This window comes from Columba livia, chromosome 8 (genome assembly GCF_036013475.1).
Source record: "Columba livia isolate bColLiv1 breed racing homer chromosome 8, bColLiv1.pat.W.v2, whole genome shotgun sequence".
In the NCBI taxonomy this organism is placed as follows: Eukaryota; Metazoa; Chordata; class Aves; order Columbiformes; family Columbidae; genus Columba; species Columba livia.
In genome coordinates this window covers 15,223,528-15,251,253 of record NC_088609.1, presented here as the reverse complement: position 1 = coordinate 15,251,253, position 27,726 = coordinate 15,223,528, and the positions used below count along the sequence as shown (strand labels likewise).

General features: G+C 45.2%; 3 protein-coding genes across 5 annotated transcripts in view; all 3 read right to left on the bottom strand.

Moving 5' to 3' along the window:
• The window catches only part of RAB3B (RAB3B, member RAS oncogene family), a 56,713-nt gene extending 46,665 nt beyond the window's left edge, over window positions 1–10,048 (bottom strand). The window contains exons 1-2 of one of the 3 annotated variants that reach the window (XM_065071074.1): window positions 9,916–10,022; window positions 4,880–4,960 (exon numbers count right to left, since the gene is read on the bottom strand). In XM_065071074.1, coding sequence (XP_064927146.1) covers window positions 4,880–4,900 — 21 coding nt within the window. In that variant the 5' untranslated portion in view covers window positions 4,901–4,960; window positions 9,916–10,022. Of the gene's footprint in view, window positions 1–4,879; window positions 4,961–9,613; window positions 9,746–9,915 lie in introns of those variants that run through there. The other 2 variants (XM_065071075.1, XM_065071076.1) reach the window with 2 other exon arrangements.
• A 6,605-nt stretch (window positions 10,049–16,653) lies between these two features.
• TXNDC12 (thioredoxin domain containing 12) lies at window positions 16,654–27,569 on the bottom strand. Its single transcript, XM_065071077.1, has 7 exons — window positions 27,346–27,569; window positions 25,183–25,243; window positions 20,450–20,502; window positions 18,885–18,958; window positions 18,300–18,369; window positions 18,127–18,210; window positions 16,654–17,492 (listed from the first exon to the last, which is right to left on the bottom strand). The coding sequence occupies exons 1-7, from the start codon at window positions 27,434–27,436 to the stop codon at window positions 17,413–17,415; spliced, it is 513 nt and encodes a 170-aa protein (XP_064927149.1). The 5' UTR covers window positions 27,437–27,569; the 3' UTR covers window positions 16,654–17,412.
• On the bottom strand, window positions 21,680–23,637 carry KTI12 (KTI12 chromatin associated homolog). Its single transcript, XM_065071073.1, has one exon. It carries the CDS (start codon window positions 23,539–23,541, stop codon window positions 22,819–22,821), a length of 723 nt encoding a protein of 240 aa, XP_064927145.1. The 5' UTR covers window positions 23,542–23,637; the 3' UTR covers window positions 21,680–22,818.
• Window positions 27,570–27,726: the final 157 nt, after the last annotated feature.

The following is a 27,726-nucleotide window of genomic DNA, read 5'->3' as shown; positions in this document are numbered from 1 at the left end:
GCAGTGTCAGAAAGCACTGAGTGGAGACCAAAGTCTCTTCTTCCCCTGATATCCAAAGAAATAAATTAAATTTTCCCCTCAGCTCAGATTCATAAGCATCTTGGGAACAAAACTCCCACCAATGTCCACTCTCACCATATTCCAGTCCAGATATATTCCTTCTTAGCAAGGCTCACCTGCACACAGGATTTCACTCATGTACGGGGTGGGGGGGGGGGGGGGGGGGGGGGCGGAAAAAAAGACAAAAGAAAAAAAACCCACACAAAACAAACAATCAAAAACCACACATACACAAAATTCAAAACACACTGTAGTTAAGAGCTATAAACCAAAACACTGTCCAAAGGCAACTTAATTTGGGATGTCAGTTTAACTTAAATTCCCAACAGAGAGGAAACAAACCAAAACCAACCTAGTTTAAACTTCAATAAAATACGCATGACGGTTTAGCTCCAACTAAACACATGCAACTTTCTCACACAGAAAAGGGCTGGTGCAGCAGACCTCTCGTTCACAGATTGCATTAACAAGGGCAGTTTCTGAAGAACTTTATCTGTAGCTCAATAGCCAACAGCTGGACTGAACCCAGTAAAACCTTCCCACAAGTGATTGTCTGTAGGATACAACACAATTATGACACACACTCTTCTGAGCTGCAGTTGCTCTTCAGAAAGGCTACAGTCCTTTGTCAGCACTCCAGAAAACCCAAGCGCAAATTTTCTTCTACCCAGTGTACCAGAAAGAGGCCTTGTGCTTCTTAACAGGAATTTCTACAATGAACAATTCAACATCCAGTTGACTTGCCCACACACTCAGGCCAATGCACTCACTGCCTCAGTGCACATGTTACAAACCTCAGCTTAAAAAATTATGAATCCAGATGATTAGTTGATTTATGCAATCACCAACCTGGAAGATAGTAAGAAGTTCTCCATTTGAGTAATTTATCTTCCTCATACATGTACATAACTTCCACAAATGCCCCTGAGAACACATGTGCACTTACTAAAAAAGAGGGGGAAAAAAAAAAATCTCTAGTTCTCCATTCCAATCACAGAGGCTTCAAAAAAAGTGAGATGCCCTCATCACTTGAATCTTGGTCATTTAAAGATTCAGAGGCAGACCTTTAACAAAGAAGCATTCCACTAATCATGCAGAAATTGATACCTTCTTTCTACCCCTGCCTTTGCAGAATCTGTGCACACGCCCCAAGCTGATCCTTTAAATGAAACACTGCTGCTTCTATTAACCCCCCAAGATTGCTATAATCAAGCATGCACCTGGCTACAAATGCGACTTTTCAGATCTCAGTCAAAAAAGCAATTACAGAACGCGGCCAGCTAGAGCAGCTTTGTTAGAAGCACAGCACAGAAAATAAGATCAAGCGCCACTTGCACAGAGCGCTGGGCTGTTGTCATAGAAGCGCAACCCTCGCTGGCCTGCACGTGTACGGCGCTGCGCTGAGGATGCTCCAGGTCGGCTCCCCGAGACGTTAGAGACAGTGACAGAGCACAAAAATGTCAAAGAAAATTCAATCCCCTTGCTTAAATTTGACTTCTCCCTTTGCCCTGCTCTGGTCAGTAGAGTAAAACTGAAAGGAGTTCAGTACTAATTACTGATTACTCCTCTGACCGCAGATGATTACTGGCGCTGTACTCCACCAGTATTTGGGCTGAAAGCATTCACAGGGCTGCCCCTGAGTTTGTGCTCCAATTCTGAAGCCAGGAACCAGCAATTCTTCCAGTTCTCGCCCTCTTCCTTCCTCTTCCCCACCTGTTGTCCCACCCCTGCTCCAAGTGCTCCCCAGTTATGCCAGTCCCAAGGACCACGCAGAGAGCTGGTTCTGAGAACACAGAGATCCCAGCTAAAAATAAACCCTCCTACAACTTCTCCTGTTTTCAAAAGTTGGTTCAGTTCCTGATCCAGCACAGCTGAGGGAGCCAAGCAGAGGGGACCGAGCGGTGGGAAGCAATGGCTGTTGCTATGCTACTGAGAGAAAAGTCCACGAAAATCCCATCTCCTGCAGGTCCTTCGCACACGTGGAGGTTCAGCCTCAATGGCAGAGGGACAAGGTGACCACGTGCTGGTGTCAGGCAGCTTTCATCCGACTCATCAGAACAGCTCACGCAGCCATCGCTCCCACAGGATTTTATTCCCTCCTTGGTGAAAGGACATTTAGTCGGCAGCATAACCCCCACATACGCAACCACACGCACTCTTTGCTCAGGATGAATCCAAACACAGCAGCATCTCTGCTGTTTCACAAACACGTGTGGAATAACTGGGGTTTTGTTGCAGAAGATCACATCAATACGACTGGCACACAGAACGCAAGAAAGGCTCATGAGTGTTTCCATTTTGGAGTAATCCTCAAGAAAACACCTATGAAGGAGAGATTTAGCTAGATTACAGAAAACCCATTACACAGGAGAAGAAAAAGCTGCCAATCAGCTTGTCCTTGAGAACACTTCAGTATGAGACCTTGCATCTTCTAGTTCTTCGCCTGGGTATCCCACTTCTTTGTAGCTAAGAGCATATTAATATTGACAACCACTTTTCCCTGTATGCTTTAGCAATGGGAGCAAAGTCTCAAACACATCCTTTTCCAGCTACTTTTGTGAAAACAGGCAGTTATGTAGCTACAAGATACCTTATTATTTCCCTATTGAGGAAAAAGCCTGCAGTGTGAGCTCGTCTTTTATTAAACAGAGAAACCACATAGGAGGAGGAGGATGCTACAAATTCTCTACAGCAATAAAATCTTAATCAGAGCTTACTAGCCAACAAAGAACACGTTCCTAATTGAAAGTGTCTCCCATGCCTTAATTTTCCGTTTTGGTCTAATGAAGTTTAAAAAGAAGCCTATCACTATAAGACACCTCTGTGGGAAACCAACCTTCCCTGCTTTCGGTACTCGCTGAAATGTGTCATATAGACACAGCTGTGCTCTTTAATTTGTGACCAACATCACGGTGAAGAATCAAACTGTTTTGTAGCGCAACGTGAACCAAAGTGTTACTGCTCTTACAAAACCCTGGAAGTGGTCACTGTTGGCCCTGTTCTGCAGTATTTACTGCATACAGCCAACTTCAGTGAAAAGCAATACATGAACTGTCTAAATCTGGTGGTGTTGGCTAGAAATCAAGTGGTATAACTCACCATCCACTTATTTCCAGAAGAAAAACAAATAAACAAACAAACAAAAACTAGGGTTAACTTCAAGTGTTGCCAGCCCTTATGGTTTTGGCTACAAACTAATGGAGGGCTGTTCTCTACCCACTCACAGGCAAGAACCAAGAAATCGGATCATTATGTTGGAAGTTGAGGTGTCTCCGCGTGGGTCTCTTCACAGACATGGCCATTTCCATGTCCCACTCTCTCTCACAGCATTGTGAGGAAAAAGTCTGAGCTGCCTTTGGAAAAGGGTCTCCTGTCTGCTGTCAATCACCTCCGGTAACCATGAAACATCATCACACTGATGGAACTTGCACTTTGAAACTACACATGAAGACACGTCTGGAATTTCAACTCATTATGAACCTATGCACTCTGTACATTACAAGTTCTGTGCATTTCTAGCAGTAAAAACCTCTTTTAATATTTGCCACTGCTTTATTTTTAAAGGGAAAACTGAAATTTACTACATACGTTTTGTGTTATATAGGACCAGTGGAAACTTAAATGTGACTGTTGAACTGTTTCATCATCATCCTCTCACAGACGTGTGTTTCTTTTATCAGGCAGATGAGAAGATGGGGGTGAAACTGCCCCCCTGTATTTCTAAGAGTCAAAGATCTTACGACAGCAGGTGCTACTGCCTCAGTTTGTGCGTGTTTACCAACCGAGTCTCGGCTGTTTCTCCTGACATATTATTTACTGCCTCACAGAGCTATGGGTACTACACCATTCCTTTATTTAAGAGTCCAAACTTCCTTTTTCTTACTTCCATTTTATTGCTCCTGATTTCCAGTGCTCAAGATCAGCTGGAGAAAAACTGAGAAAGAAGTTAACTACTATCGGTGTAGAAGGAATAAGTGGTAAGAGCAGGCAAGGAGAGAATGGGCACAGTGACAAACACAGCTCTGCCTGTTAGACTCCTGGCTATCCATAGGCACTGAGGAGTGTGGAAGGAAGAAAGGAAATTACTAGATACATTTATTTAATGAAAGCAGAAATAATGATGCTAAGCAAAGGTAGAAGTAGAAAACAACCCCACATACATACTGCTAAAGTTAATACATAGCACTAAAGTCGAACAGATCACACATCTGCCAAGGCTCATATAGTAACGCAAGACAGGAGTGTTGTAGAGAACTCTAAGTATGCTAAAAGGCTGTGCAAATTATTCTATAAGTTATGTGCTAGGGAAGAACAAAAAAGTAGCTAAACCGAAAGATTTTTTCATCCCAAATATTTACAGTTTAGCAGCAATCCATGAGAGACATCACTGACATGCAGTGCAACTTCTTTTCAAATGAGTTAATACCACGTGGATTTTCCCCCCCAAAAAGTCTTAGGAAGTGCACCTACGTCCAAAATACTCTAGTTCACAGACTACACATCTACATCAATACTCTATTATGAAAATTAACTCCTTTATGTGCTCTGTCATCCCCCCCAAAAAACATTTTTTTACTTTTTTGGAATTAAATTAAATCCTATATTAGATTTCTATCAAGTAATGAGTTTGGTTTTGTCTTGTTTTGTTTTTTACAGCCAATGTATGCTGACCTAAGAATAGAGCTCATAAAGGAGATAAGGCCATGACCTTAAGGAGTCTTATACAAATGCTAGTACTACAAGACAGATTTATCAGAAGCAGAAAACAAAGTATGAGCAATTAACATAACTGCTAGTAAATATTGCAAGCAATAGTTACCAATTTAGATCTATAATCCATGAGAGAGATGGAGGCTTTGCTGTGAGTATATGAATCAAGAGAGTGGTCACACTGTTGAACCTGCGATGTAGAAGCAAAAGGATTACAATGTTTACGGTAAAGATGGATAATGAGAATATTATGTAAGAGACTAATGGGTAGGCAGGTTAGGCTGAACACGCTGCTGTGGAAAGGTCTGAACTTCCTTCACTGGAGGTAAAGGGGAGAGGCCTGTAGCATACAAAGAGAACAGAAACAGTGCTTTAGTGACAGATATTAAGATAACTGCAAATATTTTGAGCCATCAGTTTAAAATTTATTAAAGGGATATTATCTAGATTAATCTAGAATGAGAGTTCCAGATAAATCCTACAAGTGAGTGCAAAATCTCAGCTAGGAATCATTAGACCTTTCCTGCAGAAAGGCAGCAAAGTAAATGGAATCAAGGAGCAGCTGAAATGCATCTATATATATCAGTGTTTCGTGCAACACCTCGGTCAAAGTCTACTGTGCTGCAAAGGCAAATTACAATAGGACGTGGAAATGTCTGCAACCCCCTTACAGCCCATCTATACAAAATAACTGCCTTAAAGTAATAGTTATTCCAGATTTAAAGGAGAAAAACACAACAGAATTTAGTCTTCTTTTTCATGGCTAATATAACCTAAAGGACAACTTTGTCTCCGGTGCGTTTCCTCTCCAGAAAACTAGGGTAAACCACCATTTGTCATCTTGACTTACATTATCTGGCCCTGCCAAAACACGTGGACAAACCCAGACTTTATGTAAATAACATGCTACAGCCACCAATTACAGGTCAGAATTTGGATAAAACAAGGACAAATCCTTCCTCATGACCCACACAATTGACAATCACCTCACTTGGCAACCAGACAGCACCTTGCTCTTGCCCAAAGTATTGTATATTTTTCTATATCAGTTACATTTCCTCCTGTTCTCACTCCTCTGCCCTCTGCAACACTTGCTCCCTGTGACTGCTCCTGATGGCACCTCAGTACTGTCCAGAACTTGATTTTGAGGTGTCATCCAAATAACTTAATTGATAGATCTAGAACAAAAATAATTCAACAGCGCAAACAGAAAGAGAATTAACCCTATGTTTATTACTTCAAAAATGTGAGCCCCTCATCTTGACAGCAAAGGCTAAAATTAATTTGTTAATGAATTCACAAGTCTTTGTAAGAAGATGCTTGTGGATTTGTTCCAGAATTCACACACTACAAATGAGTTCACTATCTGAAGAATAAAAACTTCTAATCAATGTAGGTGGTTTTTATTATTACCCCCTCAGATTTGGGAACACAAGCTTCAAAAAGCCTTCTATGAATTTTCTGAATATGGAACAAAAGTCAAGAACCTGTGGATATCACCCATTTCCCATCAACTTGCTAATGTTACTACTATATTTTGTTAGGCAGTAGGCTGGGACTGTTGTTAGAAAGGTTTCCTTGAGCCAAATGTCTGTTGGGAGCTGCACCTCTCTCATTTCCTGCATAACGTTTAACATCCTTATAATCCGGTTTAGAGGCACAACAAAACCGTCAGGAAGGAGGAGTTAGTCACTTTAATTTTACAATGGAAAAAAAAAAAAAAAAGAGTAAAGGGATCGAAGTTCTCACATTTTTTACTTTCTTCTCTGAGTGTTTTCATTGCAGCTGTTTTATCATCATATAGTTCCATGCCTGTTGGCAAACATGCTACTCCAGAAGATACAGAGAAAAATATTTAACAGTACAAAGCCCTCCCCTTCTAAAGGGGAGCCACTAACTGAGCCCAGCTTGGCTCTCTGCCAAAGGATGCATGGAACAAGAGATTTACAACCTCTTTATGACCTGAAGAGCGGATGCAGAGAAAATTTCCGCAACTCCCTGAATATTCCACTGAGTCTGGGAACCCCAGGAGCCAGCCAGTTTCTGGATCTACAGAACCACTAGCTGAGGCTGATCCTGAACCCAGCCCTGTCTCCAGAGAGCAGTGCAAGCTGAAGAGGTTGATTGCTGTTACAAAACTCACCATCACTAAAGCCCTTGTTTCCTATTACAAACATCGCAACCCTGGCCGAGATATGGGACTTCAGTCCCCTTCTCATCAGCTCTCCAGCCTTGCAGTACCACTTCTGTTTCTCCGCAAACGAACTGGCAATAGTGAAATACTTCCAAGTATCTTGCTGAATACACTGAAGTAGTAGTGACATAAAAGCACTTGGAGGAACACAACGGACAAATACAACCTAACTCTGCTACAAGACACGTGTGACTCCTTGCTGATCCTTCCCCAGCCGGGGCGCAGGGAACAGCCACGTTCTGTGCTGGGGCGCAGCATGGAGGAAGCTGTGACCATGGCCTCCCTTGTGGAACTCGTACTGTCTGGAGCTGGAGTCAGGCCACATGCAGATTTGGGCAGACACCCCTCCACCAGTGCACAGGAGACAGAGTTACAGATTTTTCTGCATCACCAGGTCTAAAACCTTTCATTTACAGGTAAAAACAAGCAGCTGTCCTGACCAAATCAGGTGACTGCAGGCTGGGTTTGTCTTGTAATAACCACCTCAGGATGCCTCTGCAGCACAGAAGTTTAATTTGCTTGGTCTTTGACCTCCTCCTTTGAGTAGAAAATCTGCAATGAACAAGTTACGTTGTTTCTCTGTGATATGATGTTCTAGGTGCTGTGAAATACGCTGCCTGCTAATCAGGATTAAAACAAGCGTCCTCGCAATTCCCATGTTTTAATTAGCTAATACTTCCAAACGTAAGTCTCATTGTTTACGTCATAGATCAAATACTACTGTGGTGCAGATAGCTGAGCACACATTTACAAGAGCTCACTTAATACTGCAGAACTTGAAGCACAAGATACTTTTTTACAGGAAGAAGCATACCTGAAATTACCCTTTCAGGACATTTCTCAATGTTGAGAACTGCCTCAGAAAAAATAAATTCTTCAGGCTAAACTATTAACAGCAAACAGACATGGAGTTACTGGGGAGGGCAAAGGGGACAGGAGTGCCCTTCCCTGGCACTACAACCAGCCAGAGAGATGCAAGACCCTGCAATGTGATGCTGTGACCTGCCCGTTTTGAGCTAGAGCTGCATCACGTCACATGAAAATGGAGTAGGAAAAACTATCTGAAATACACACAAGTCAGCTAACATGACCCTTACACGACAACTAGCACGCTAATGTGTATTACTACTACGTGTATTACTTTGCTACACATAAATGTAGCAAGAACTACTGCTATTAAAATCTAAAGCTAGTAAGCCTTCTCAGTTTGTTAGCTGAAAATGTATTGGATCTGCAAAGAGGGCAGCACAGTTTTGTCCAAATTGCAAAGGAAGCTCAATTTGAAGATTGGTTTATCTGCCTCTCTTGTGACTTGGACTAGCAATTGTCCTGATAAAACAGTTCTGAAGGCAGTGATCACACCAAGGTCTCAGTAAATGCATATACAACCACTTCCAGGAGAGCAAGCACAAATAATAGGAAATGAAAGCCTTTTAGTTACACACTTGCATATGGATTCTATTGTACCCACTATAATCCAGAACCAGTGCTCCCATGATCTGGGTACAGATTCAAATACACAGATCAAGACTATAGTTCCACTGACACTTCTACCTTGGGAGTTTTGTTTGAACCAAGAGCTAATCCAGGCTACTATAAAGCCCCACAAACTTGTTATTAGCATAAATGATAGTGCAGTGCTGGGTCAGAAGTGAGCAATGAGGAACAAAGCAGATTTGCTGCCAAGAAAGCACACAGAAACATGAATTAAATTTCTGAGGCCACAATCTTACATTGTCTCAGGCCAAGGGAAAATCCAGATTAGAATTATTCCCCCCTCTTTTTTTTTTTTTGTTAGGTTAGTCTTAGTTTAGGTCAGATCAACCTGATGCACTGCACAAACACACCACTGCTCGTGCAGTAAGAGGGAAAGGACAGCGTGGAAACAGAACCTTGGGAGGCAAAAAGGTGGAAATACTTGTGCTGGTGTTGGCTATATCACCTGCGATCCCACAGCACGATGTCACCAAGCGTGTCAGATGAGACTGCCTTGCTGCTGGCAAGCAGAGAAAACATTGGGGAAAAAACAACGTATGGTCTCCGAACATATGGCAAAAAGGCCACATGCATTTTGTACAGCATCAACAGGAAAAAATGAAGAATGTATTATTTTTATGAATTAAATTAGAAAGACTGATATGTTCGGCTTCATGAAATGGGCTCACTGCCTACTGCTCTAGGGTAGCGTGGGTGTGTTACACACACAGCCGGCACGTCTGTTCTTCCACCTGTGTGGACAAACAGCGAACCTGCCGCGGGTCCGGCAGCACGGGGCTCTCCCTTTACCGAGCAACAACAGCAAAAGCGAAATCTCACGTTTCCCGGCAGCCTGCTTTACTGCCAGACAGTTTTTGGTTTGAAGTGCTGCATCTCCTGAACAGAAACAACCGCCCAGGCTGACAGGAGCTGACAGGGGTTACACACCAGCTGGAAAACAGCCGGGAAGGCCCCAGTCTCCAGCCTCCCCCCGCCCCCGCTCAGGATATTTAGAAGATAAAGCAGTATTATATCACCTCTTATGGCTGATAAATATTTATTTTACAGATGTAACTGCTACTACCTTCTCCTTGCCGTCGCTCCCGAGGGTCTGCCTGTCACACCCCACCCCCGGGGCGCAACGCGCTCATCCCGCTGCCCCCGGGCACTCACCGGCACCGCAGCCGACGCCCGCCCCGCGGGGGCTCCCCGGGGACCGGGACACCTCCTGTCACCTGTCCCGCCGTCCCGCGGAGCCCGGGGACAACCCCGACGCTCGGGACCGGGAAGGGCGGGAAGAGTTTTTGGGGCCCGGCGGGAACGGTGAGATGAGGAGCGGTTCCTGCCCCGTGGCGGGAGCCGGAGGGGGGTGATGCTCCCATCCCCCGTTACTTTCGGCGGGGAAAGGGCTGCGCCCCGACGGCGCGCACCGACGCGGAAGGAAGCGCCCGTCTCCGCGGGGCCGCGGCTCTTACCTGAGGCGGAGGAGCGGCAGTGCCGAACTGAGTCGAACCGAACTGAGCCGAACCGAGCCGAGCCGAACCGTGCGGGTCCCGCGGCCGCTGCTCGCGTGGTGGGAGCCGCCCCCCCGCCGGCACCTGGGGCGGCCCCGGGGGCGGAGCCGCGGCGGGGCGGGGGTGGCGGTGGCCGGTTGGGAACGGCAGGGCTGGGGCGCGGGAGCTGAGGCGGGGGTCTGAACCTTTTAGGGTCCCGTCCAGGTACGCGCCCTCCACCCCTGCCCCGTGCTCTGCTCCAGGGGAAGCGAATCACCTCAGGCGTTCCAGGAGTCCCGGGGGCAGGGAACGTCGCCCCAGGTGTGACCCTAATGTGCCCTTCTGGTCATACTCCAAGTGAGCTGGAATTCACTTTGGTAGAATCGTTGACTCTGAAGCCTAATGATGGTGGTTGTGGCATCAGGTACTTCTTCAGTGGTGAGCAGATTAAACAAATGAGGCAGTGGGTGCGATCTCTCAAAGTTGCATGTCTGAAGGAGACCTGATGAAGAGGTTGCAGCAGACCCTGTTGGCTGTAAAATCCTACAAACAGATCCCAAGCTCAAAATCAGACTTATTGGTGGCCTGTCCCTCTCTGGGAAATGAAAACCACTTTCAGAGATGATCTCCTGGAGAAAGTGAACAAAATCATGGCTGTTTAAGACATCTCTCTGACATAACTAATGAGGTGCTTCCCTAAGATGGCAGCATGTTTTCCCTCTGCTGAGCTTTAAGCAAGTGCCTGAGCACAAAGAGAAGGTTCTTGATCAGCCCCAGGAGCCACCAGCGGAGGCCAGAGCAGGAGCCAACTGAAGGTACTGGAGTTGCAGGGTTTCTTTCTGCTCTTTGTTGACTGCTGCTCAGTCTAGAGAAGCCAACAGCCCTACAAAGCACCAACATGGAAGGTAAGTGGTCATGAACAGGTACCTACACCCTTGTGCAAAGGGCATGTTATGATTTAGGCTCACTTGGGTATCTGCTTGGTGATTGCCTGATTTAACAATGACAAGCACAGAGCCACTGTTCAGCCTGACTTCCAAAGGCATTTCCAGATTTCACGCCATCCCTGAAATGCCAGTGTTTATATCCAGCTGCACTGGTGATTATAAATGCGCTTTCTCAGTCAGGACTAACCAAGAGAAGAAGAGATGCGCCCAGGTAATTAGGAGACAAGGGAATTTGTAGTGATTCTTTCTGTCTATCATTTTATTTAGCCACATTTCTGTAATTTATGGAGCAAATATTGTTATCTCTCCTAGCGCACTTTCCTTCCAGGATTTATTAATAACATTGTATAGTTGTGAGTTGCTTACACAACTTGCAGTGAGCGGGGAGGTCTGTATTATTTTAGATTTATAGACGGGCAAATGAGGGAACAGGAGAGAACTCCCACAGGCCCACGGAGGTGGAAGGGAACAGCAGATGTTATGCTTTATCTTGTTTTCTGACACATGGATCTATCTGACTCTCACAGCAGTCACACTAGCGCATTTATCAAGCACAACATGCACACTCTGCTGTTCTCCCAATGTTTCTAATTCAAGTTTCTGCATCCTCACACAATGCAATTGACCTAAGGAAACAATCTGAATCTTTTCAGTTCCCTCTTTTCTAAAAACAGTATTTTATTTATTGCTTTACTTAGTACTAGAGCAATAGCAGCACCATAGCACTTATATCAAGGATGATGATCTGCTATGTGATACTGTAAGCAGTAATGATACTAATGACCCTGAGACTAAAAGACCCATCATCTAAGCTCATGATAAGCGCTGGTCACACACAGACAAAATTGTATCCCAAAGAAGTACAGTTTGCACACAGAGCAGTGGTTTCAGCTCATTACCAGCTGTTGTCCAGGGAAGCTGGGTGAAAACGCCAACTGCAAGGAGAAAACAAAATCCTCCTTATTTTAATAGGTAGCACTCACCCAGATGCTGCTTCACCTCAGTGTGGAATAAACAGCAGGTACACACTGTGCTATGTCCCCAAGACATGTGCGCATTTCATTCTCTTTAACAGGGCTAATACACCAAAATCCATGCGGAGTTTGAAAACTGTTCTTAATATTAGAAATAGAACAGTAAAGTGACGTCTAAATTTGACTGCGTTTCTCACGCAGCTTCTTTTATGCACAGCGTGTTATGTTGTGCCCTAAAACACACTCAAAGGGAGGAGAATGTCTGCAATTCTTATCAATATTTCTGCAGCACAGCTACCTACACCATGCCATGCATGTGCAAAATGGTCCAAAAATGCATATATACCAACAAACGATCTCTAACAAGCAACCAGTTACCTACAGCCTTAGTCAGATTGTCCAGCTGTCCAGCCCTGTCCCCACAGCTCCTGTGGGCTTCGCTCCTTTGCCCTGGCTTGGAGCAGCAGCAAGGAGATCACGCTTTTTTGAGAGGGGGAAACTGGGACATTGTCTCCCCTTTGTCTCCTACATCACAGCAGGGACACGGGAAATGGAGGAGGAGGCACCTGTGTTGGTCAGAGCAAAGCAGAATACATGAGCAGCTCAGAAACACTTGATTGTTCTCACAGCACCCACCCAGCCGGTGATCCCGTGCCCAGGACGTGCCCTGCCTGCTGCCCGCACCCTGCTTGGTGGGACGCTCTGCCCTGTCCTGGGACGGGAGCCAGCACAGGGAGGTGTGTAACAGCCTCTCCTGCAGTTCTGAGCCAGAACCTGGAACTCTGCACGCACAGGTCAGCCAGTCCTTCCTTCCAGCATAGTTTGGGGGTCTCTTTTTTTTTTTTTTTTGGGTCCCTAATGAAAGGAACCTTCCGCAGATTTAGCCATTGCAAAATTGTGCCATGACATTTGTGACAGGCCGCACAAGTCTTGGGCCCTGTCTCCACTCCTGTGACAGGCCACAGGAACCGGCTGGCAGCCGTCAGTGGAGATTCCTGCTCCTCAGGGCATGCTGACGTGGTGGCATCGGGCTGGCGCTGCAGGAGCGGAGCACCCGTGCGGGCAGGAGCCGTGTTCCGGACAATGGCAGCCCTGGGAACAGTCCGCAGCCACTCCTTACGCTAGGCAAACTTTGAAAGGAAAAGCAAACTGAGTTTATTGGGCTAAACTGCTTAACAAATTGGCACCTGTTTCTGGGAGGAAGAAAGGAGAAATGAGTTAATATGCCAAACAGTTTTGAGACAAAGGGACTTTTACCATTTTGACAGTCCTGTATGATTGTTTCCTGGTTCCCTCCAGGCAGCAAGCTCCTCCATCCAGTTACCTCCAAACCAACTTACTCAGCTGTCTGGAAGTGATGCAGACTTTTAGATAAACTTGATCCTTTGGCTTTGCTGTCTTTGAGATGAGCATGAACTTGCAGTGAAGTTCCCCTTTTTATCTCGCTTTCTGGGTAGAGTTATGCCTGGTGTAATTCCACCTTTACTGCTTTCCAAATCTTCATCCTCAGGTTTTGATCCACCTATAGCCATGCTTGTCAAGGAATCACCCTGGAGTGGTTCTCTTGGTTGGGCAAACCCAGTCAGGTGTAATACTGGCCAGCTGCAAATAAATATCATCATGTAATGCAAATGCCTTTCCTCTTGCCAAAAGTTAAGAAAAGTTTCATCACCTCTGAATATTATGACCTTGCATTCATATCAGTTTAATAATACCTTGGTTCAGAGCTATTTGTTAATCAAGCTGTAAGTGGGGACAACCAATGAAGCTCATCAGCAGTTTAACACAGGCTAGATATGATGGCAGACAAACTGCCATGGGGAGAAAAGTGCATTTGAAGTAGATGACTCCTAAACTCAGCATGCCAGGGTGACGGATGCAACACTCCGGCTGTGCTGGCGCTCTTGGTTGTTGCGTTTTTCTTCCCTGCTGCTAAGCCTGGTGAAGGAGAGGTTTCCTCGAGTCTCCGTCTGACACATCCTTACAGCCTTTTCAGCCCCAGGTGCAGCAGCAACCTCTGCACCCAGGCAGCCAGATGGCCAGCTGCAACCCACTCACTCCTTCATTAACTTTGGTTTTGGTTTTGTTTTCCTCTGTGGGTTGTTTCTGGGAGAAAGGGAGCTGACAGCATGCTTGTTTACATTAGATTGATTTGGCCTGGCAGCTCCCTGGGTCTATACTAAGAATTTTGAAGTGTGTTTGGGTTTTATGACCACCATAAAAGGAATAGAAGGTAAGAACCCAAGGGGATTTCTGGAATGTATCTAAAGAAGTTATATAAGTATGCAGGTTTACTGCAAATCACATCCAGATGGACAGCACACCAAACAAAGCTGATACAGGAAAACTAATCCAAGACCTTGGTTACTGTGGGCTATTGAGTTTCTACAGTGTATTATTAGCTTGAAACGCAACTACAACAAACACTGACCTGTAAGCAGCTCCCCTAAACCCTGTGGAGTTGATTGCATGCATAAAGTTACACAATGTACATAAAGAAACTGTTGGATGGAAGGTTGAAGATGTATCCCTCTGTGCAGAAGAAAATGCCAGTCAGCATTATCACTTGATCTAGATTAAAAAGCAGAAAGGTGTAAAGAATCTGGAAGTAAAATGTACAGGTCTAAAACTAACAAGCAGAAAAATACTTGGGTAACAGACCAAAAGCAAGTTCACCCTGCAGTCCAGAGACACGAAACAGGTTTTACACTTGTTAACCAGCTGCTCCCAGCAATGGAGCTGTTGCAGCACATACATTGTGTTCCGCTGAGACCCCAGCTGATCACCAAGTGGGCCCACAACTGCCCAGCTCCACCTTGCTAGAGAGGACAAAAGCATGGTCTAGGAAAGAGCAACCAGAAGGGAGGGTGGGGAAGATGTACCAGCTCATCAAGTCTGTATATACAGAGGGTAGAAAGGATTCGAGAGAATGGAGGCAGCCAAATAACAAAGGAAAAACATTATGGATTTATTTTTTCCTTTGAAAGTAGCAAGTCTGCAAGGCAGAAAGTGTGAAGGAGGGTTGATGCATCAGAGAAGAGGTGAAAGAGAATGATTTTGAATCAGAATGGTCTTAAATGTAAAGGATGAAGCACATTTCCTGCATCTGCCACTGAAAGGAAATCTCTCTAGGTGGAGAACTTTTTAAAAATTACTTTGAGGCTATGTTGCTTCTGACATCTGAGCATTTTGCAAAGCAAGGCTTTGGTACAAACGATGTCCATCTCACAGGCTGCAGTTGCACTGCAGAGACAAGGGCAGAGATGCTGCAAAAACATGCCTGGAAAATCACAGAGGTGCACCCTGCTATTTTGCATCACAGATTGTTTGGGGTTTTTTAAAAATTATTATTTGTTGAATCATAGCCCAGATGAATGAGCAGAGTCCTCCCCCTGGTGGCAAGTAAAAAAGACGCAGCAATTATTTTTTACAGTCATGTCAATTTGAAGCTATAAATCAAATAAGGAGCATCACACGGGACCTATTTTTATTAGGTCAACCAACAGAGCTGGGGGAAAAAAGACAATATTGTCAACCACAAATCCGTTTTCAGGGCTTGCACAGAATTATTTACTTTGAAGGCTGATACAACCAGAAAGTAGTTTCCTACTTCAATTTCATGGTTAATTTATTAGACAATTTGCAACAGAAGCAGGGAATAAAACCTGTAGAATAACTTCTAGTAACTGAGCGGGATAATTGTAATGTGCAATAATCTCATTATTTCCACTGAGTCCCTGTCTTTTAGTGCCCAATTGAGTTTCGGTGTCTAAAATCCCTTAAAGGCAGACTGGTCTGGAACGTAAAATTCATAATGCTACTGAACAGTAAAAATTGACTCAGTAGACAAGTTAGGTTTTATTGTATATAACAACTTTCCACAACTAATGTCTTCAGACAGCTCTTCAAAAATTATCTGTAGAAAATGATGTTCATATGGGAAATTATGGCAAGTGCCTTTTGAACAGGACTTTTTCCTTTAGATGACTATTTTGGTGGATGAGGGGAGAGCAGTAGGTGTTGTTTATACTTGCTTCAGAAAGGCTTTTGACACTGTCTCCCACAGCATCATCACAGACAAAGTGATGAAGTACAATCTAAATAAACAGGCGGTGAGGTGGACTGAACGCAGACAAACTGCTGGGCGGAGACCCATCATTAGTGGAGTATTCTTGGCGTCAATATTTCACATCTTCATTAATGACCTGGATGAAGGGACAGAGCCCTGCTCTCAGCAAACTAGCAGGTGATACAAAACTGGGGAAAGTAGTTGATTAACCAGACAGGTGTGCTGCCATTCAGAAGGACCTCAACAGGATGGAGAAATGGACAGAAAGGGGTGTTGGGAAGTTCAAGAAAGGGAAACGTGAAGTCCTTCACCTGGGGAGGAATAACCTGTGCACCAGGACAGGCTGCGGACTGACAGCAGCTTTGCAGAGGAGGACGAGAGAGTTCAGGTGGAGAACAGGTTGACCACAACCCAGCGATGTGCCCTCGTGGCAAAGGCGGCCACCAGCATCCTGGGCTGCAGAACAAGAGGTCATATTTTTTCTTCTCTATTTTTCCTTTCAGCTCCAGTAGATAAACTCTAGGTATTACCCTGCCCTCAACAGTATAGGTAGTATAAGAATGGCTGAATTATAATTACATGAAAAGCAACTGTTGTTTTTTAATTGTAAGGAGAAACTTTCTTCAGCTGTGACATTCAACATTAATAACCACTGCAACATAAACAAAAATATATTCCCCCATCCTTAAGAATGGAAAGCTGTGCCCTTTACCACAAAACACCATCTGCATTCTTATGTTTAAAAAGGTTTAATTTTCACCCTGGTACAAAAATACAGTACAATGTGATGGCAAGGCATTCGCCAGAAAACATTCAAAGAATAAAAGGGGAACCCCCATAAAGCTTCAAAATAACCCACCCTCACTTGGTAAAACAATCAAAAGGTGAGTGCACAAGGAAAAAGTTAAATTTCTGCCCAAAGGCAAATAAAGATGAATCACACGCAGTTTTACACAAAAATATGTTTGCAGAGCTAATAATTTCACATGCTATTTGAACATTCATTAAATTTATTCCATAATACTTGGCTTAGTGTCAGAGTTCACGGTTTGGGATGTCTAGAAAACACCTGGCCCAGGAACATGCCCCACTCATAGGAATCCCCAGTAAAAATGATGGGATCACATAATACCAGTGAGAAAAGAGGGACCCAACCCTGATTAAGCGTCAAAATGTTGGCTACTCCTAGTTATTCCAATCACACTGTTTGTCCTCAAATAATGTTTTGCCCTACACACCTCCCTTTTAACACCAAATATTAGTGGTGTTTGCACATTACCTAGTTGCAAATAACCATCACAGCACAAACTGCCAGGCAGAGGAGGAGATAACACTGTAATTGATGCATGTGTGTGAACCCCAAACAGGGTTAAACCTAACATTGTTGACAAGAGAATTATGTCCCTCCGGTGCATCTACATTCTTGGTCTGTTTAATCATTTCCTTTTAGAGTTTTGAAGTGATGGAAAAGCATCATTCAGTGTATTCATTATAGTTCATCTCCCAGGTGTTTTTGTTTGAAAGCATCACCTGTTAGCTTCTCCTGGGCCTCCTTCATCCCTTGGACAACTGAAAGATAAAAACAGAGAGACAGCAACTATTAATCTCAAGATGAAAACATCAAGGTGTACTGGTAATGGTTTTGAAAGTAACACAGTCACAGAATTTAGAACTACAAATTAACATGTGGAAAAACAAAACAACAGTCCTGTGCCCTTTTCCCAACTATCTGTAGCTGAATCATGAGAATTGCATGATTTTCCTTGCCACAACTGGAGATAGAGTTTAGATCCTATAGACATTATAGTAGGTATTAACGTGAGTTGTGATTCTGAACACGGTTCCTCTCAAGGCACATGACAATAACTCACATTGTATCTAACAGCTCCCACTTATGCTCTAAATCAGGGATGTCAAAATCATTTTCACCGGGGGCCACATCAGCCTCGCGGTTGCCTTCAAAGGGCTGAATGTAATTTTAGGACTGTATCAATGTAACTACTTCTACATACAGTCCTAAAATTACACTCAGCCCTTTGAAGGCAACCGCGAGGCTGATGTGGCCCCCAGTGAAAATTAGTTTGATACCCTTGGTCTAAAGTATTGTTTTTCTTCATTCAAAAGTGGAAAATGTGTCCTTCACTCAGGACACTCCCAGAGTTTCATCTCACTAAAAATGCACTTCAAACTTCTCTGCACATACCTTGATCAGCATTGGTATAGAAATACTTGTAGCTGGGGTTTCCTTTCTCATTTATGATTTCTGGGTGGACTTTTCCACTGGGGTCTATGAAACAAGAAATCAAACAGGAAATTTAGGTGGTAGCAATAAGGACACAGTCCTGTGAGTGGGTGCAAGAGCTGTGGATGCCTTACCCATGAAAAGGATTCTGGGAATGTAACCTCCATCAGGGCTAAAGGCTTCATCCTTTGGCTCTTCATCATCCTACCAAAGCAAGACAGGAGGCGGAATGTATTAGCAAGGTATCTAACAAAAGACAGCACGCATTTTAAAGAAAGAAGTTATTGCCTTCAGATTCCATTTACCCTGAAGCTAGGCAACTGCAGTATCTTCTGCTCTCACAGGAAAGTTATTTTTACCTAAACAAGCATAATTTGTGAAAATATTTTTTCTGTTCTGTCATTTTGCAGTAAATGATCCACTTTGGTGTAGGAATGTTATATCGTGAGAGCATTAATATAAACTCTTTTATTGCAGCTACGGTACAACTTGTTAGAGAGACAATGGCACAGACCCAGGTTTAGAAACACAATTAAAATAACCAGACTGAAGAAAATTCTTTTCAAAACAATCAGCTATATCAATCAATCCTGAATACCTATTCAGGAGTCCAGGATTTAGGATGCAGACAAAACAGGATGCAACCAGTTAAGTTGGATTCCAAATGCTTAATTTGCCTACTAGGCAGTAACCAGGATATGAATCAGAGGGCAGCCTACCTCAAGGTTGACCATAACAAAATTATGGGCAAGTTCAGAGATCTCCTTGGATTCAGCAAACTTCGGCTTTAAAGCTAATTAAGGAAGAGGAAAAATAAATAAAAAGGAAGACATAGGCAAAGACAGTGGAAAAAATTTCAGGTTTTCAGGTCAGCATCAAAATCTCAGCTCCATTCCTCTCTCTGGACAGCTGGTACTTTTAAATAAGCAGCGCGTAAATGGAATATATGTATCAAGCTGTTCAAGCCAGGCTTAGAACAGTAGGTAACTGAAGAAAACCTTGCTGAACAGACACATGATGAAGCTTGGCCAACAGTCGTATGTGGTCACATTCAAATCAACTAAACAGAAGCAAAAAGCTCACTGTGAACCACTATGCTCACTCAACCAGCTCATCCCTTAAGCTCAGCTTATTTGTTTGTGATACTGAAAGCGACAAAGCATCACCTTTGAAAAACAGCCAGCTGAAAGCAAGTCAGTTGTCCTGGTTTTGTTAAAAACAAGACCGGTTCTCTTTTAGTGATTTTTCTTTCAGCTAAGTTCTTCTAGGTGGCTGTACTTTTCTAAGTTTTAGCCTGCATATTTTTCCTAGGATGCTGTACTCGGTGCTGATAAGAGGCCAACAGAATGCTGAAGAAGCTCATATTTAGATTTATTACTATGCTAGCTAAGAAAGACTGATAAGTTTTCCCACATTCTGTTGTGAGAGGGGCGTGTTTGAGGACGGGTGGATGGAACAGCTGCCTAGAACTGACCAACAGAAGTATTCCATCCCATAATCGTCATACCCACTATATAAGAGGGTGATCATGAGGGTCACGCTCTCTTTGACCATGGCCGGCGTCTGGAGAGGACCCTGTCTGTCTGCCTGTGATCTACAGGCCTCAGGCCCCGCATCCCTGCTACAGGGTTCTGTCCATGACTTCCGGGGGCCTGAGCTGCAGCTGCTGGAGCCGCCAGCTCCGCACAGCCAGCTCCGCACAGCCAGCTCCGCACAGCCAGCTCTGCACAGCCAGCTCTGCTGCTGGGTGACGCCAACCCCACATCGAGCATTTGAGATTGGTTTTGTATATTTTGTATATACATTCTCTATTCATTAGCAGCATTAGTAAAACCCTTTAAAACTCTCCAACTTGAAGTCTAAGTCTCTCTTCCTTTCTCCTTATCTTTCTTACCGTCTTTCCAATCTAAAGGAAGGGGCGGCGGCAGGTAAAGGGGATAACAGGGAGCGTCTGCCACGGTTTATTGCCACCTTGCCTTAAACCGTAACAGCAGTTTACACTTAATTCTCGAAGATCATTCATTCTGTTCCATTTTTTACAACAGGAGAAATTGCAGCCGCTACAAAAGTGCAGTGTTACAGCTGTTAGTTTGTGGGCATTTAGGCACAGCTGGCTGTTGGCAGTACTAACAGCTGAAGTGGTGTGATATTACACAGCTCTAAATGAAATACAAATACTGTTAGCTACATGTTGAATGCAAAGTTTATGTTTCTCGTGGTTACATGATTTGTATACAAGATTTCATTTGAAATTTCAGTGAGCTCTAGTATCAAATACACTTACCTTTGCAAGCTCCACACCAAGACTTGTGGATAATAACCATAAGAGGCAAACCACTTAAAAAAAAAAAAATATATATATTGTCAAAGAAAGCTTATAGTTGAGCCTCTAAACCAAATTCTATTACAGGTACATTTTAACAGACAAGACTTCTACAAAGTGAATTGACTATTTTACATCAATTTTACCTTTCTAACCAAAAAAATGATACAACTACAGGTGATTTTTGTTGCTGTTGAGCACGTCCAGGTAGTACAACACTTGCCTCCACATTTCTGCATATGGAATTCCTTACCAACACTGTTATTGTTTCTACTATCTAATAGCTGAACTGGTGAAAGCTGACCAGGGCAATAAACTGAGAAAGACTAAGAACAAGAACTGGGTATCTCATCCCTTTTCTCTTATCAGTAAACCATTTAAGCTATAGAAGAGCATCCAAGCAAAGCCAGTAATAATGACAAAGCTTCCAGAACAGCAAGAACAGTCAAATACTAGGTGAAGGGAAAGAAGAAATCAAGAGAGACACACAAAGAACATACTATGGACACTTCTTTCAGGATATGCCAAGCAAACTTTAAGCTTTCTGCTACTGTAAACTCTGTCATCATTTTAGGGTTAAAATAAAGGGAACTTCTCACAAACAGCAAAGTTACAAACACCTTTGCACACAATAGCAACTAAATTACTAGCAGAACTGAAGTACAAGTTTCTCTTGAGCTGCAGATAGTATGAAAGGAAATCTCTACTTAGCAGCATTCAGTTATGGCCTTCAGAACCAGAAGGGATGGAGAGGAAGCAATTAACATTTAGGGCAGTTCAAGCAGAAGTCTGCCATTCAAAGTTAACCAGTACATCATCATCATCTTCTTTACAGAGGACTCTGCTTGCAGTAATGAGCAAGAATACACATAGCCCTGGTAAAGCTTGTATTACATTACCATCCTCTCCCTGATGATAAAAATCTGTGTGGTTCATTGTTCTGTTTATATTGTTTCCATACAAGCCAATGTGATTTTGCCTCTTTGAGAAGAGACTGATTTAAGTCTGGAAAATACACATTGTTCTCACCATCAACGATCAGTGCTTCATGTTAGAAGAGTTCAATAATCTGTTAGTGAGCACTACAACATACTTTTTTATTTTTTTAAGTTGATATTTTCAAAGCAGATTTTAAATGGAAGTGCTTGCAGTCCTGAAACACCAACTCCTAACCAGTGAAAACTCACAGAATTTTTAGATACTGAATGTACTTCCTCACCTTTATTCTCTTTACTTGGACTGGAAAAGTAAACTTATGTACATCAAAACATTTCTGTAGTAATTTCTAAGTTCTGCAATGTACAAGCCCACCCAGCAGCCTGTATGTCAGATAAAGAGCCACTGTAACTGAAATAACCCTGCTGCACTTTCCCATTTCCTCCAAGGTAGAATTACACATACAAATAAAATCAAAAGCCGCAATTTATTAAAATGGGGGATGAAGCATCCACCAGAAAGTGAAAAGTTTATATAAGCTGTATATGTGGTACAGCAAAGACTGAAAGTAGTTGAAACTAAGTGCAAAACCAAGTTACCCATCACAAGTCATACAGGCACTGATTTTTAGCTCATTCTTCCTATGACAGCACTCATTGTGAAACAACTATTGTTTTTAAAAGGTGTTTAATTATGATCTTGTAGAGAAAAGACATAGAAAGTTATTTCAATAAAACAGTCCTGCAGTAAATTAAGACTTTACTCCACTTAAGGCACACATTTTATTGTTAAACCTGAAACAGAGCAATGTGAGTTTGCTAAGCCAGCACCGTTCTGTTGTGCAGTTTGCAAATCCACCTCTTGGGTCCAGCAGAATATTTTTCAACAGTCACACCCTAAAAAAATACAGCCTGTTTAAGCTCTGGACCTCAAGTGTCCTCTGCAGTTTGACATTATTTGGAGACAGCCTTGGAAAAACCACTTTCTTATTCAAGACATACATATAGCAATGCAGAAGGGAAAACTTTTCCCTATGGTCACTGCTTTTTGGGCTCGTGTTCAGTCAGTATGTGATTACTGGGGTTTAGGTCTCCACGGGAGACTTCACTTGCTTGGGGATGCAACAGCAGCTCTCCTTTTCAAAAGTCGCAAGCGAGGAGAGAGCCGGGGAGGAGGAACAGCATGTCCACAGATCCTTTTAGCGATAGAGCTTGCTCAGCGGCTGCAGGGACACAACATCCATCTTCCCAGTGCTGCTGTTGCTGCAGGATCCAAGAAGCGATGGGTGGGACCCAAGTTCCTTGGGGTCTGCGGCCAGATGGCCTGTTCTTACTGTTGCAAGTACTTCGGGACAGGCCCACGGCCACCACTGCGCGTGACACAGGTGACAGGGCTCACTGGATGCTGCGGCTTAGGTACTGCAGGAACATGCTGGCCAGCTGAGGCAAGTTTTCATCGCTGGGCTGCATCTTGGTGTAGCTGATGAACTGCCTGCGCAGCCGGCTCAGCTCGGCCATGCTCACGGGCCGGCTCAGCAGCAGCCCTTCGGCGGCGCCGGGGACGCGAACCACCTCCCCGGGCTGCGCCCCGCTGCGCTGGGCGGCCATGACGGCGGCCACGACGTCCTGGGTGGCGCGGTCGAGGTGGTGCAGGAAGCCGCAGGACTGCAGGGGCTGGGCGCGGGTGGCGCGGTGCGGCGGTGGCGGGGCGCTCTCGAATAGGGCGGCGCGGATGTCGGCCAGCGGCAGCGGCTCCTCGCCGTGCACCGTGAAGAGCGGCCGGTCCCAGCGGTTGCGCGGGTCGGGGGCCTCGAAAGGCGGCTGTTCGGGGCCGCCGGGGCCGCCCGCGCAGTGCAGGAGGCAGCGCGCCGTGCCCGCCTGCCGCGCCGCGCAGTACAGCTCGTACCGGATGCTCCGCAGCTCGTTACCCGCGTCCACGATCACCACGTCCCGCCGGCTCAGCAGCCGCTCCACCTCGGCCCGCAGCGCGGCCCGACCGCCCTCCGTCTCGGCCACGACGTGCGCCTGCCGCTCCGGCCCGCCCAGCGCCGCCCGCAGCTCCGCGGCCCGGCGGCTCTTGCCGCTGCCCGGCGGCCCGCACAGCACCACCAGCGGCATCCTCCCCCCGCGCCCGCCCCGCCGCCATTCTGACCCGGACGGCGACGGCGGCTGCTTCCGCTCGGGTCACCCGCACCCCGCCCCCGGTCGCCCGGGCAACCGCGGCCGGAGGCCCCGCCGAGCCGCCGGCAGCCGCGGGAGAGCCCCAGGGAGCGGCCTCCAGCCCACGCTCCCGCCCGGGTTCACCGCAGCCGTCCCCGCGCGTCCCCACGGCAACCGCCTCGGGCGGCCCCGTGCTACGGGAAACCCCCGGCACAGGGCCACAGGGACACCCTCCTGCTTAAAAACGTGATGGTACTGCGGTTACCCCTGAGAACCAGACACCCAGTAACTGTACGAATGCCGGATCCCCGCCCTTTCCCACAGGGAACCAAAAAAACAGCTTTTGCAAGCATCACCTCCACATTGCACTGTTTACAAAATTGAAGCTTCCTAGACCTGGCTCTGATGCACCTCACTTGCTGCACAACAGACAATTCGTGTAACTTTTAATCTCCTGACCTAAGCTCACACTTAGAACAGAAAATCTGCTTTTTAGGTCTGCCTGCCTTTTCTTGGTTGGTCGGTTTTGTTTCTCCCAATCCTTCAACTCACACTCAAAATGCTGCAGGACTCCAATCACTGAGCAGGTCTGTGGTTTTGGCACCAAAAGGAGAGCGTGTGTTATAGCAGAAATGCTCATCCTGCCTCAACCCGAGGGCTCACCCTCCCTCTTTCACTCCTGTCTCATTTTAAAGCTTCCTCTGCTTCATTGCAGGGTAATGGCAATGTTATTCCTGCAAATAGTGGAATTGGGGTTTTTTGACAGGTATATCAAATAAATACTAAAACACCTAATTATAAGCACTTGTAGAACTTTTGAACTTGGGTCAATTTGGTGTCTGCACTACAGTGTAGAACTTGCCAGATGGATCCGCTTGAGGGCAAATTCAATTTAACAGCAAACCCAGAAGGGAGAATGAAATTCTGCGAATGTCAGCATTGTCAGATTTAGGTTACAAATTTTAAAATACTAGCAGAATTTATAAGCATACAATTTTCCTTCTCACATTTTAACAAGAAATATAAGAAATTCTGAGAAAAAATGTGTCAAAATGTCTTTTTTTTACCTTTTCACGAGACAGTGTTCTTTTTAGAGTTAAAGCTTAACCCAGAAAAGGTTCCACTTAACTTATAAGTTCTCTACTGTTTGAAATGTTCAGACTTTTCTCTGCAGAACAAAATAGCTCTCTCATGCCACATTAAGGCCTCATCTATATGGGCACACTGAATTTTACGGAAGCTATTAGCACTGCCAAGTTCAAGAGGATCGAATACGACTCCAACACCTGTTATGGGGTTGAGATCTGTATGTTTCTTCACTATCATAAATACCAAAAAAATTTTCTTCTCCCAGGACATGTCAGAATTGCAATCACTTAACCAGATTGCAGTGTTTAAAACTAGGTCATGCCTCAGCAAAGTTAACAATAGCAATACAGTACAATACAATAATAAGCCATAGTGATCTGAACACTTTCCTAAACTACCTTCATGTTTTATAATAATTACTATTTTCTGTGGTTAGATTTAGGATTGATACAGAACCTTTGTGAAAAGCTTTGAAAGACATTTTTCTGTATTTAAAACTTGATAACATACCTGGCTGCTGCCTCTTTCTTCCCATCTTCTAGTGTTCTCCAATGAATATGATCTCCAAAACCTGCCAAGAGGAGGTTTATAAATGCTGCAAAATTTAACATATCAACTAATGTGAAGGCAGTCCAACCATTAAGAACATTTTCAACTCGTTTCGTATTCTTTTTTTTTAAAGCAAACTATAATCCAAATTCTGGAAAGACTTCCGCAAATACTTAACAACCTACATAGTCTTATGAGGAATCCCACTGAAATTAATTAACAAAAACATACCACAGTCATTAATATTTCTATATATATGCAAATGACACCAAAATCCCCCAAATACAGATTAAAATTGAAGAGCCTTCTGACTATTCCCCTTTCTTTTTCAACTTGTGAACATTTATTAACTGATTAGTGTCAACTTAAACGTCAGCATTTGGCTTCCTAAATCCCACTGAATGTGAACTAAAGTGAAAACTTAAAAATTCCTAGGCCAACATATAATTGCTTTAGAACTATTCTGCTAAGTATTACTGCTGATCATAACACCATCAAAGAGTAAGAAAGGACACCATTACACAGTTTTCTGAATGTTACAGTGACTGAACAATCCAGGAAATATTTTATCCCGTAGCCTGATAAGTCTTCTTATGTCAGTTAAGAGTGAGCAAGCGGATATTTAATAACCCCAAAACACAGGCTGCTGGGTTTTTGACCCTGTAGCCAAACCAGCACTATCTCCCATGGCTGAAAGCCACACAGAAAGCTGAGATGGAGGAGATCCAGGAATTGTTGGCAGGGGAACTGTCCTGGACGGGCTCCTCAGAGGCCTCACCCCTCCAGTAACACAGGGCTGTGCTGGATAACCGACCATCAGCCTCACTTGTCCCATGGCTGAAGGTTTGGATTAGTCAGCAGCACTCAGTGCCCAGGGTGCTGAGCGGGACAGATTTTGGGAGCTACACAGGGGTCAGGAGCCACACGCTACCCAGTGCTGACACAGGAGAAAGTGGACCTTGTATCCAGTACACTACTACGGCAAAGAAGCTGGAGAAAGACAAACACAGGGTCAGCAGAAACTTGTGGCATCCTAGTTCAGCATCCGGGAGGCTGGAACAGTTGGCACAATATTTTTATTACTCTGTCTTCTCTATTGGTATGAACAACTGTGAATGTATATGATGCAACACATCAAATATTTAGTTATGCTAGCAGTAAGGTGGGGATGCCTTGTCCATGTCCAATGACACACATGGAGAAGCCGCAGAGGCAGCTTCAGGCACAAGGTTACATTTGTACCAGCTGAACGTAGCGGAGCAAAAACCAGTTGGATTAGCACAAGTCATGTTTACTCAGAATATTGACATGTCAGCTATTTCAAAGGCCAACACGTTAAACCAGGGAAGACCTTCTATTGTTCTAACTAGGGACTGCTTTTGGAAAGCTTTTCTTTTTTAAACTAAAACCCACTTTGTGGTGAGCTTCAGCATGTTTTTAAAAGCATGGTGCGACAAATTACGTAGTGTTTTTTTTGAATGGAAGTCATCTGAGGAATTAACTGTAAAACGAGAGGGGGATGGCTTGGATCCACACCACAAAGCTTTGCTGCTCTGATCACACTGTGCTACTACCAGCCCTGAAGAGGAGGTTGATCCCTGAGAACAAACTAAAGCCACCACCTGGGGGGAAGCTCAGGGGCCTGGTGCACCCTGGCTGAACCAGGTTTAAACACGGTAATTACACAACGAGAACCCGGGTGAGGTCAGGAAAGAAAAGCGGACCCGCGGGCAGGAGGGAAGAGCCATTCATCGCCTGCCAGGAGCCGCAGAGGGGCCGGCGGAGGCCGGGCAGGGCTGACCGGGCCCCGCAGCACCGGGCGGGGCGGGGGACACCGAGGGACTGCGCACCCACCTCGGGCCTCCCACACGTGAGAACGGGAACCCTCAAAAGGGAAACTCCTCGGGGGCTAGGCGGAACAGAACCATCGCTTGAAGACCCTCTCGTTTTAAAGCCCCAAGCCAGCGGTCTCCCCCCAAACCGCGGCTGCAGCGTCAGGCCGGCCCGGCCTCCTCCCGACCCCCTCCCCGCCGCCCGCTGCGGGAAACCGGCCCGGCGCCCGCGCACTCATTCATGGGAATGGCAGAAGTTGAGAGGAAAGCCCGAAGGAAACGTTTGCCTGACCCTTTCCGAGCCCTCCCGCGGCGGAGGCTGCCGAGGCCGCCAGCACCAGGCACAGGCAGAGGACGGCGGCTGCTGCGGGCTGAGCCTTCATGGTGCGGGCGCGGGCAGCAGCGGCGCCCCGGGGTGCTCCCTGAACCTCACAGGCCGCACCGGACCTGCCTAGCTGATTTATTTATTTTATTTTTTCTTTTAAAGCCCAGGAAGTGATGTGCGGCGGATGTGGGCGGTGCGGCCCCTCACCTCGCGGCTCGGGGGTGCGAGGGGAGGCGGGGAACGGGGGCTTGGTGGGGGACTTGCTCCCCCCGGCTCTCTGGGGGCGCTCAGCCACCTCCGTCTCGGTCAGAGGAGCTCGGTTCCGCGCAGGTAGCCGAGGCCTCTGGG